The sequence below is a fragment of the Amblyraja radiata genome, chromosome 33 (genome assembly GCF_010909765.2).
Source record: "Amblyraja radiata isolate CabotCenter1 chromosome 33, sAmbRad1.1.pri, whole genome shotgun sequence".
NCBI classification, from domain to species: Eukaryota; Metazoa; Chordata; class Chondrichthyes; order Rajiformes; family Rajidae; genus Amblyraja; species Amblyraja radiata.
In genome coordinates, this window is record NC_045988.1 from 9,257,394 (window position 1) to 9,269,647 (window position 12,254).

The window sequence follows — 12,254 nt, forward strand, 5'->3', positions numbered from 1 at the left end:
GGCCGAATGGCCTACTCCTGCACCTAATTTCTATGTTTCTATGTTTCTAAGACCTCAACGGTGGAACAGGCGGAGGAGGACGATGGCTGACCTTAGTGGAGCGTCACAACGGCTGGGAAGGCGGATGAAGGCTGCAGCAGAAAAGGGTCTCTGATCGTCTTGGCCTCCATGCCACTGGATCCTGACCCAGATCTGTCAAGGACCGTGAGGTGGCTGTCTGTGCACCAGTCTCCCCACATTAAACAAAGTCATGCACACGCATCCTCCATTTAGGGAATAGCACCCTGGAGACACCCATGGTCAGCCACAACCGAAGGGGGCCCAAGGTGTGTATGGATTGATTATACTCAGGTACAGTATGATTTGATTTGACTGGATAGCAGGCAAATAAAGTTTTTTCCCTGTACCTCAGTTGACATGACAGTAATAAACCAACACTAATCCATGCCTAAGATAAGAGCATAAACCATAAAGGCAGGAGTAAAACAGAGAGCCCGGAGTCCTGGTCTACCCTTCGATGTTAAAGTTGATCTCCAGGCATTGACCAGATACCTGCCCGACCTACAGACCAACATCAGGACACAACCACTGTACCTGGACCTTAATCGACAAGCGAGCAACTGTTAACAGTGAAAATTCCACATAAATACAGAAAGTATTGGAAACACTCAGCAGGTCAGGCAGCATCTGTGGAGAAAGAAACTGGGTGAGCCTTTGAGGTCAAGGACCACTCATCAGAAACCAAACAAAACTCGATAAATCACTAAGGTTCTGATGAAGGGTCATTGACCTAAAACATGAAGTATGTAAGAAGGAACCGCAGATGGGGTTGGAAGATAGACACAAATGCTGGAGTAACTCAACAGGTCGGGCATCAGACTCTGATGAAGGGTCTCAACCCGAGACGTCACCGATTCCTGTTCTCCAGAGATGCTGCCTGACCCACTGAGTTGCACCAGCATTTTGTGTCTATCTTTGACCTAAAACATGAAGTTTGTTTCTCTCTCCGCAGTTGCTGCCTGACCTGTTCGGTGCTTCCTGCACTTTCTGCCTTGATTTGAGAGCAGGACTACTAGCTCTCCAGTCCCGAGTCTATCACTGCACAACTAGCTAGGTCACTCAGACAGTGTACATGAAGGTTGGACCATTCAGCTTCAGTATACTCGTCTCAATTTTGCTCGCATCTGTTATTGCAATGCAGTAAGTATGATTTTACTGATTGTGTGCCTCCTTGTCACCTTCCACTCAGCTAACAGTGAACCATGGACACAAAAAGCTGGAGTAACTCAGCAGGACAGGCAGCATCTCTGGAGAGAAAGAATGGGTGACGTTTCGGATCGAGACCCTTCCTCAGACTGGCCAGTAACAATGAACCATTCTGCATTTATTTGATCAACATCACCTTTGATCTATCCTTTTCACACCTTACCCTCCCATCTAGACCCTTTCCATTGTCTCGCAGTCTGAAGAAGGGGCTCAACCCGAAATATCACCTATTCCTTCTCTCCAGAGATGCTGCCCGTCCCGCTGAGTTACCCCAGCACTGTTGTGTCTTTCTTGATTATTTTTAGGGCTATTGGACTATCTGCTTAGCGTGTGTAGAGTAAAACCAGTGGGCATGGACACCAGGTTCCCTGTAGAAGCTTGTTGATGGATATTTCTTCCAGATATCTCCAGGAGAAACTGATCGGGAGAAGCTGCCTTCAGCATAAACTAAAATATCATGGATTTGTGCAAAACACGAAGTGCTGGAGTGTCGGGCAGCATCTGTGGAGAGACCCGAAACATCACCCATTCCCTTTCTCCAGAGATGCTGCCTGTCCCGCTGAGTTACTCCAGCTATCCTGAGTTGTATCCCCTGTTCTCCGCCGCTGTTTGCTGCACGACCCGTTCCCATTCTGTTCCGTTCCAGTCCGTGCAATTAGCATCTCATTAGCATTATATTAGCATCTGATTAGGCGGTGATTAGCATGCGGAGGTGGGGCAGCGGCAGCGGCGGCGGTGGGCGCTAGTGAGCTGGGCTGGGCTGGGTTCGCGATGGGCTGGGCTGGGTGAGCGCTGGGCTGGGTTAGCGCGGCGCGGTTCGGTTCGGAGCGGCACGGCGGCGGACGGTCTGACTGAGTGACTGACTGACTGACTGACGGGCAGGGCAGCAGGCAGCAGGCAGGTGGAATCTGCAACATGGCGATGCTGGGCGCTGCTGTGGCTGTCGGAGCTTCGTACCATCTCCTCGCCCTCGCCGTCTGGGCACTCTTCATCGCTAAAGGTAAGAGGGGATCGTGGAGGGAATGGACTCCGAGAGTCTTGCTGCGGAGTGGAGAGAAGGGGATAGAGAAGGAGAGAGAGAGCGGGAGAGAGAGGGGGGGAGAAAGAGGAGAGGGAGAGGGATATAGAGAGTGGGGGAGAGGGACACAGAGAGAGGAGGAAGATGGAAAGAGAAAGGGAGAAGTGATAGAGGGAGAAGGGGATATATGGAGAGAGGAAGGGGGTATAGAGAGGGAGAGGGATAAGAGAGGGAGTGAGAGAGAGAGCCAGAGAGGGAATGTGTTGCAGGGAGCGCCGAGCCCAGCGCAGGGATAGCCCCGGCAAAGTTGCCGCCGTGCCCGCTCCGGTCTCCCGGCCATCGGCTCTCCGCTGCCCGGCTGTGTGGAGCAGACGTGCCCGGCTGTGTGGGGTAGAGTCCCGCTCTCCCCACGGGCGGCACGGAGCTGAGCTGAGCTGAGCCGCGTTGATCCCGGGCTGGATGCGGGAGCGGGGAAAAGTTGCGAGAGAGAGAGAGAGAGAGAGTCCGTGTTATTTAATGACAGTTTGATGTATTTCCCCCTCTCTCCATCTGCCGGGAGGGTGAAGGGGCCGCGCTGTTTGCCGCTGACCCTCGGCTTGCTGGGGCCGGGGGTGGACGGGCCCTCGGGGGGCAATGAATCCCCCCATCCACCCCCTTCCCGAGCGGGAGGAAGAGAACGGGGAAGGCGGCAACGCCCGGGTCTGCGCTGTGCCCGCGTCTCCCGGGGGTCTGCCCCGCCAATCTGTTGCTGGAGCTATCAGAGGAGACCCCCCCCCCCCCCCTCCCCGTCCCCTTCCCACCCCCTCCTCCTTCCCTCTCTCCCCCCCTCCACCTTCCCTCTCTCTCCCCCCTCCTCTCTCACCCCCCTCCCCTCCTCACTCCCCCCCCCCCCTTCCCTCCCCTCCTCACCCACCCCCCCCCTTCCATCCCCCCTCCTTTCCCTCCCCATCCTCACCCCATCCCTAATACCTCCCGTCCCCCTCATACACTCCCTCCCTCAACACCCTCCCATACTGATGCCCCTGCTCCCCGCATGTCCCTGTCCTTCCCTCCTCCCCCCCCCCCCTGCAACCCTCACCTCCCTCAAGCCCCCACCCCCTCCCTCCCTCCCTCATCCCCACAAATACCATCTCCTGCCCCTCCACGTCCCACATACCCTCCGCAAGCCCCAAGCCATCCTCCCTCCACTACTATGCCCTATTCTCCCTCACCCTTCCCCTCGGTCTCCCCCTACCCCGTAGACCCCACTCCCCCCTCCCCCTCCCCAGACCTTCCCCCGCCGGGGGCCGGGTCGCTACACGGCTGGTAGCCGCAGCCTTGCCATGTGTGTCTCCGCCGCAGAGCGGCCTCTTCCCCTGGCCAGTGTCACGGTGTGTGGCGCTGGGGCGCCCGCTGTGTCCGGGAGGCTGCGGGCATCTGGGTGCTGGATGGCGGCGGTGACCGGACCCACCCCCCACCCACCGGTCCTGATGGTGTGGGTGGGGGTTCAGGAGACACAGCGCCCCTCAATCAGTGCCCGGCCTTTCCCGTTCAACATCATTCATTTCCCCAGTTACTCCGGGCATTGTTTGCAAGTTTTTTTTTGTTACGTGGTGGTTGGTTTGGGAAGGGACGGGGTGGTCAGGGCCCGACCTAGACAGCGCACTGGCAACCTCTCTCTCTCCCTCTTTCTCCCTCCTTTCCTCCCTCTCCCCCCTTTCTCCTTCCCTCTCCCCCTCGCCAGTGTCGCGCACAAGAGCACCATTGAACCCCTCCTCTCCTCTCCTCTCGCTGCCCGCGGAAGCTGAGTGAACCAGAGAGCAGCAGAGACTGACGGGGAACAAAAGGCTTTATTCACTTGCCTTCACCGACACACACACACACACACTCTCTCTCTCTCTCGCTTTACCTCTGTGATAATGCAAAACATAAGCCCGCTGTGTGTTCTGCGGGACCTCTCGCCCCCAATGCAGTTCACATTTCCCGGGCGATGCGTTTTGATAGAGAGAGAGAGAAAAAAACTGCATTTAACTAACAGGTTCACGACATCTGTTACTTTCATGTCCTCTCACACCAACCCCATTCCTCCCTCCCTCCCCATCCCAACCCCAACACTCTCCCTCACCATCCCTGCCCCCTCCCCAACTCTCCCCCTCCCCCTTCCCTCCCTCCCCTGCCCGCGATGTGTTTCCCTGAGCCGTGTAGGCTGTCTTTAGCCTTGGTGCCAGTATTGTACCGCACGTGTTATCTTTCCAGCATAATGGGCCGTTTCAGTCGAGTTTTCTCTGCTGGATTTAATCAGATGTGTGTAGGATTGCCTTGGCTGGTTCAGCGTCTGTGATCCCTTTCAGGGTATTGGAGGGGGAGGGGGGGCTGATAAACTGTTATTCTACGATTAAAAATAACCCGAGTGGTGTGCATTTTGGCAGAGATGGCTGCAGTGATTTATTTTGTTGATTCCTGGAACATGCACGGCCATCTGATGTAAAGTTCATTGCACTGAATTACAGCAAGTGAAAATGCTGATTTAAAATGTTGGTTCTGAGGTCTGTGACTGACTTTCTGGGGGTTTCCATGCTTGTGTGCACAAGTTGTATCCACTGGGATGTAAATATCAGAGTGTTACTAGTTCGTTTCCTACAAACCTCAAGATATGTTGACATTAAACGTCATCTTGCCTCCTGTGTTCATCTTGGAAGCGTGTTGGGTGAAGATTCTATTTCTAGGGGAGGTGTGTGGGCTATAAGAAAAGACGCCACATGAAAGAGAACTCAAAACCCAGCCCATCTGGAGTTGATAATGCCTTTCTCGTCTCAAAACGGTTCCCATTCCTTGCAACCATTTTATTGACACCGTCCAGCTGAACGCTGGCTGAAATTCACTTCATTATTGATCACATTTTTTTCATTGAAAAGTTGGAGGCTATTTGCAGTCCTCTGCAGAAATTGCGGATGGTCTGATTGTGACATTGCCTCGAATCTGCTGGTTCGTGGAATTTGGAACTTTGAAATCTTCAGGCAAGTCGTGGTAGCTGTGATTCTTGGTAGCTCCCCTCTCAATGACGTGTAATCACGACCAGAAGGATGGCAAGTGCTTGGAATGTAAGGTCAGACCATCAGTGTAGGCCACGTGGTTCACTTTGAAATATTTTTACTTTTTAATGGTGTGTACAATATTGATTATTATTTTTTATTCCTTCATCAGACTGTCGGTACTCGCAGCTAGTCAGATTCCATGAAGCCCTAGTTAGTCGAGAGTAAACAGTGATAATGTGGGCGATTACTGCAGATAGATACATGCACTTGCTTATACATAGGAATCTAAAATGTTCCATTTTGTTCCTAAATTCTTAATGTCAGTGGCATGTTTTGAGGCCAATCCCTTAAAAATGTTTAAATCCATCCGCCGGCTTGTATTTATCCTGCTTTTGCATAATTAATCCTTTTTCAGACAGGTATTGAAAAAGCGATAAATGTGAACCATGTCCTCTGGTTGTGGAGGTTCTCGCCACTGTTGCTCATTCACTGACGATGCTGCAATCATTTAAAGGCACTTTACTGCATGTAGCACTTTTGCAATCGACAAATTTTGATGATTATGCTAACATAAAGCTTGCTTTTCCTTAATTAGTTTTCTAGTCTGAAACCAAGACATGTTGCTCTCTGCGTTCATCATAGTGTGTTGGAGTAAGCCCGTTGTTTCCCTGCATGTCTGAAATGTGCCTCGATTTGTGTCTCTGTGGCCGATACCAGTGCATGAAGTGAAGCCTCTCTGGCCACGGATGGCAGATCGCTTCTCCACTCATTACAATACAATGGTTGGCATCGCAGTTTGGAAGCCGCTTCCCCTTGACGTGACGTTGTGGAGGACACGTTAGATACAAAATGCTGGCGTAGCTCAGCGGGACAGGCAGCATCTCTGGGAATGGGCGACGTTTCGGGTCGAGACCCTTCTCTCCAGAGATGCTGCCTGTCCCGCTGAGTTACTCCAGCATTTTGTGTTTATCGAGGGTTTACACCATTGTGGAGGACAACGTGCTCTTAGCTTCCAGTTCCCTGCAAATTCAACGATGGCAAGACCAGAGAGTGAAGAGGTCAGACAGACTCTGGACCTGGTCGTCTTGCCCCATGTAATTGTGGCGTTGATGGGTTGTGGACATTAAGTGGGGCATCCAACCAGAGTCGTAGCATGTCTTGGCTGGGTTCCTTCTGGCGCCTCATCTCAGCCCAGAGCCGCTGTAGTGTATCCAGCTGTGGAAGGGCATTGGCAGCCCAGAGGGGAACGTAAACTCGAGGTATTTTGAACAGGAGCCAAAATGTTCCACGTCTTGTACTGCAGGGATAGTCGTTTGTTTTGTTTTTTTTGCGTGGAAGTTATAAGCTCCCTGCTCTCTCGCGTCTCCGTTTCCACTGGCGCCGTTTACAATGTGACGACCGCGGTGCCGATAAAGTCCTGGATAAATCATCGTGATGAGAAAGGCACTGTAAACCCGACAGCTGGTGACCCACGGCATACTGTCGAGCTAGGTTGTGGGGGAGGGATGTATGCGAGGAGGAGCTTTAATGAACTCTGAAGGTTCGCTGTACATGCTTGTGTAAGTGTTCAGCATTTCAGATGCCGCCTGCCTGACCCGCTGAGTTACTCCAGCTTTTTGTGTCTCATCCTCCGGTTGAAGCCAGCGTCTGCAGTTCCTCTCCACACAAGCGTTCAGCGTTGCCAGTGTGGCACCTCTGGACTGACACAAAGCCGGCTTGTAACGCGCCGTCTTCTCATTCATCCTTCTCTGCAATCAATTCCCGTGGCACAGCCTGTTGCTAACTCGATGCATTCTCCTCCAGACACAATTTCTCTTTCATGTGTGGGGGGGAAAAAATACCCCAGACAGAGGTCTTGCATTTATTTTCTGCAATCGGAAACGAGGAGCGTCCCTCTGAAAAATTCTCAATGTAACAACCTAGGTTTTAACCCCACCACCTCGCTGTACACCAACCAGCCTGTTGTGGATGTTGCCCAGTATTGCACCACTCCCTGCTCCTGACCATGCCGCCCGCGGCTTGTTTGGCCTCTGTTATTGTGCACTGCCTGAGAGACACTCGGCCGTTGCCGGCTGATCAAATCATGCTCACAATATTTTGCCCGGGATCTGCCTCCTTATACCCCAGCCGGGATTTCTTCCATTCTGAATATACAATGCACAGCTTTACAGAAAAGTCAACCGTTTTGTGCTTGCCCTTTGTTTGATCAACAGCAGACCAAACGTTGCAGAAGATGAGGGGTTGTAGGAACTGCTCGATTTATGTTTTGTTTTTAAAAGGTGAAGTTGGTTGGTGCTGTATTGAAAATACGTTGCAGGGAATGAATATGCCAGCAATCTCACTCTGCTGAGCATGCAGCACTCTCTGTGTTAGTAGGCTGTTCTCACCAGGATAAACAGCCCCGGCCCTCCTTTATTGGACTGCTTACAAACCGAATTGAGTTGCTACAGATAAAGTGGCTGAGAATACTTTTAGGCTGAATTGTCCACATAGCTCCGTCACTTCACATCAGTGTGATGAGTGTTCTTGATTTTTAGACTGGTGTGCGAAGCCTTATCGAGGTGGATGGCAGATGGGGCCAAAAATAGGCTGAGCGCAGTGGGAAGCAGAGGCATTCTCGCCTGATTAACTGCAGCCTTCCAATTAAGTTGGCTTTCGATTCTGTGTCTCATTTGTTGGTAAACTATCGATATTTATGTTGAATAAAATATGAAGCCCATTTTGACTAATTCGTTCCCAATTTGCTGACTAAAACACGAGAGAATTTTTCATGCTATATTTCCCTCCTTGACCACACTATTTTGCTTTGGCCCTTCTGCATCGAGGGGCCGTGGTTTGAGGCATGCGGCATTCAACTGTGGCATTTTTGGGGGCTGAATGATAAAGGGAAGCTCTGTCAACCTGTTGCAAAGGCTGCTGTTCTCTTCACTAGCTACCACTCATGATGTTCGCTATAGTCTAACAGGGAATAAAAGGTACTGCCATTAGCCAGTCAAGCATTTAACTCCTGACCCTATCTCTGTGTCAGCTGTTCTCCAAAATGTACTGGTATTGGGTTATTACTAGTCATGTCTACCGAGATACGGCAAACACATCTTGTGTGCTGTCCAGTCAAATCATACAATCATACCATACACAAATATAACAGGTAGAGTAAAGAGAAAAATAACTGCACAATATAATGTTGCAGCATTATAGCGTAATTGTTATGGAGAAAAAAAATGCAAGATGGGCAAATGAAGTAGGTTGGAAGATCGGGTCCACATCCTATCTTATGGGAAGACTTGTCAATAGTCCTCAATGGCCAATAGGTCCCAACTATCGACTCTGTTTGGGGACAATTAGTTGCCCATTTTGTTAGCTTTGCCAGAATCTCACACGCTGCAGTGTGTTTTTTTCCGACCCTTCGTTCCGATTGGAATATGGGGAGAAAGCTGGAAAAGAGAGGTGGTGGACGGGACAAAGTCCGGCAAGCGATGGGTGTGTAACATGGTGAAAGAACAGGAGAGCAGCAGGAATCACAGAGGTCGGAGCAGAGGGGCGGACTTATTCAACACAGGCATACATTGAGGAGATTGAGACTGCTCCTGTGATTTCTGCTGCCCTCCTGCTCTTTGCCCATGTTCTAACCCAGCCTCCATCTGTCACTTGGTCAGCCAGCAATTCTGGAGAAAAGGATTAGGTGACTTATTGGGTTGAGATAATTACTCCAGCATTTGCGGCTATCTTCAGTATAAACCAGCATCTGCAGTTCATTCCTCCACCCATCACTTGCCAGGCTTAGCTCTACCCCAGTCTTTCCTTTTCCAGCTTACTCCCCGTAACTCCCAATCAGCCTGAAGAAGGCTCTTAACTTGAACCGTCACCTGTGCATTGCCCTCCACTGATCCTGCCTGACCCGCTGTGTTATTCCAGGGCTTTGCGTTTAACAATAATGAGTGAGAGATCCTTGCATTAGCCAAGACAGTAGGGGGGACTGTTATCATATGGCAATGTTATCATAGAAAGCTGTGCACAGATTTCAGAGATGAACTCTGATTTCAGTTCAAATACCACCAATGAGTTTTGGTATATTTGGAAATGTGTACCAATGACATGCCATTAAGCTACAAATTTAAAATTAATCAGAACTTTTATCTAAATTTGATAATATCATAACTTTTTTTGCTTAAATTGGTTATTATATTAATAGGCTGTGACTAATGTGATTTTAAGTAGTGAAGTCGTTTATTACTTTCTTTTATTCTCCATTCTCTCAAGCGCAGAACATATAAGTGGAATTTTGTTTTTGAAATCGTTGAGTTTTATAATATAATAATAATAATAATCTTTATTTATATAGCACATTTTTAGTCAACTTGCATTGACCCCAAAGTGCTTCACATAATTACATCCACACACACAGGCAAAGGTGGGTGAAGTGTCTTGCCCAAGGACACACACAGGCAAAAGTGGGTGAAGTGTCTTGCCCAAGGACACAACGACAGTATGCACTCCAAGCGGGATTCGAACCAGCTACCTTCCGGTTGCCAGCCGAACACTTAGCCCATTGTGCCATCTGTCGTCCACACATCTGTCGTTTTGCGTGGTATGTCTAACTTTTGTTTTGGGTGCTTGGAAATCCCGCTTCCTGGACCATTAGAATAATTCCCTGGGGAATTAGTTTGCTGGCTTGCAGTCCGTAGCATGTGACATACTCTTCAAGAGGCTAGAGTATTTATCCTATCTTACCGGCAATTGGACAATGAAATTCTGCCTTGCTGCAGCATAACAGGTCTGCAAAAGCAATAACATGCCGATAAATATACATGGATCAGTAATACTAGATCAATAATCAGTAATACTAGGTAACGTTGTTAAGGGAATTCCAAAGCACGTTACTGTCAATAAAGTGGAGGTGATCTTATTAACAAAATTCACTCAGCAAACTCCCACTGGACAGTGCGGAAACAAGCCCTTCAGCTCTCCTTGCCCTTGTTGACCAAATATTAGCATGTTGTGTTTCTCCCGTTTACCTGCATGGGGTCCATATCTCTAAACCTTTCCCGTCTGTGACTATCTATGCATCTGTCAAAAATGATGAAAATGAGCATTTAACCTATTGGGCCATGTCATACGAGTGGTGAATATTAGCTGGTTAACATCCCTACACATTAAGGTCAGTTCTTTTGAGAGAACAGACCAACAGACCAGCCTTGGTATTAGCACTCATCTATAACACAGCACCTCTGGCAGTGCAGTACTCGTGCTGTGAAACATCAGCTTGGATTTTAGTGCTGGCCTGGGACTCAGAATTTACTGAATCGGGAGGAGTGCTGTTGACTGAGTCTTGACGGATGCTTCTGTCGATAGTTCAATGGCGTTTTTTATTTGTCATATTGCATTAAATTCATATTAAATTCATTTTGCATATATAACACATGCGGGAGCCGCCATGTTTGGTGCCATCATTCCAAAGACCGGTTGGCCCGCACGTGTATTGTACTGGAGCAGTTCCCGCGAACCGACGTCCCTCTCCACTCCTCGCCCGACCATCTCTGTCCCCCAGGATAATGCCTCCTGCAGCCGACTTGAAGACGCTGGAGGCATTATCCCGGTCCACCCTCCTATCGCTCCAGTGTGAGATCTGGCCGCGTGGTGCTTTGATTTAGTTTTGTTTCAGACCAACCGCAAGACTCCAGCCACTGACTAACAGTCTGTAAGAATCTTCGAGGAGCCGTATAATTTCCGATCTAAAAACCTTTGCATGTTGACACGGAACCCAACCATTAGCTGATTGCACCTGTCTAGACAAGTTCTTACAAGGAAACCACATCACATTCTGCAGACGTAGAACAGCCAAACATTCCCACAACAATTTTTTTTTAAAATGCTGGAAATACTCTGCAGGCTAAACAGCCTCTGGAGAGAGGAACCAGTTCATGGTGCAGGCATCACATTTTCTGAACACACCCAACATTTGCAATCTTCTACTTTTACCTGCCCTTCACTTTCCATTCTACACCAATGGATTTGAGATTGAGTCCAAATGTTTTAGTGCAGTTTTATCCCAGTCTAAAGAAGGATCTGGACCAAAACCACATAGATGCTGCTGCTCCCGCTGAGTTTCTCCAGCATCTTTGTGTACCTTCGATTTTCCAGCATCTGCAGTTCCTTCTTAAACACTTAACCACCTATCCATGTTCTCCAGAGATGCTGCCTGACCCGCTGAGTTACTCCATTACTTTGTGTCCTTTTGTGTATTAACCAGCATCTACATTTTCTTGTTTCTCCAATGTTTTAAAATTCTTAACTGAAGACACTGTTACATTCCAAATTACACATTTTGGTTATAATTTCCAGATTTATTATTCTCATCTGGTTTATTAGACAATAGGTGCAGGAGTAGGCCATTCGGCACTTTGAGCTAGCACTGCCATTCAATGTGATCATGTGTTTTTTCTCCCTCTGCTATTTGGAACTTTCTTTATGGGCTCCAGAAGCTCGACTGGAACAGCCACACGTATCCCACGGTCACGACAAGATCAGGACTCGGGATGTTGTCAACAGTCGAGTGATTTATTGTTATATGCCTTGGTTGGAACAATGATGTTCTTGTGACTCACCTGGTCATGGTCCAAAACCATTGCATCATCTACAAGGCACCCGTGAGCAGAATGGAGCACACTCCACCTGCCTGGCTACAAGTATCTTTAGCAACTTTCAAGAAACTCAGGATCATTCCGCGCAGTGCAGTGTGTTTGAGTGTGCCTTAATCAACCTCCCTAAACGTTCACCCCCTCTATTTCCAGTCCAGTGCACACCATCTATAAAATAAGATGCAGTTGCTTGCTTAGGCTAGTCAACATCTCCAAAGCCTTTGGCATCAAGATGGACAGGGCAGCAGGCGCTTGGGAACACCACCACCAGCAGTTCCCCTCCGAGTTCTCACCATCCCGAGTCAGAAATGTATCATC

At 49.2% G+C, this 12,254-nt stretch overlaps 1 protein-coding gene across 4 annotated transcripts in view; it reads left to right on the top strand.

The window, feature by feature from the left end:
• Positions 1–2,035: 2,035 nt before the first annotated feature.
• The window catches only part of cadm1 (cell adhesion molecule 1), a 265,572-nt gene continuing 255,353 nt past the window's right edge, over positions 2,036–12,254 (top strand). For 3 of the 4 annotated variants that reach the window (XM_033049924.1, XM_033049926.1, XM_033049925.1), the window contains exon 1: positions 2,038–2,266. In XM_033049924.1, the coding sequence (XP_032905815.1) occupies positions 2,182–2,266 (85 nt within the window). In that variant the 5' untranslated portion in view covers positions 2,038–2,181. Of the gene's footprint in view, positions 2,267–12,254 lie in introns of all 4 variants that reach the window. The other variant, XM_033049927.1, reaches the window with a different exon arrangement.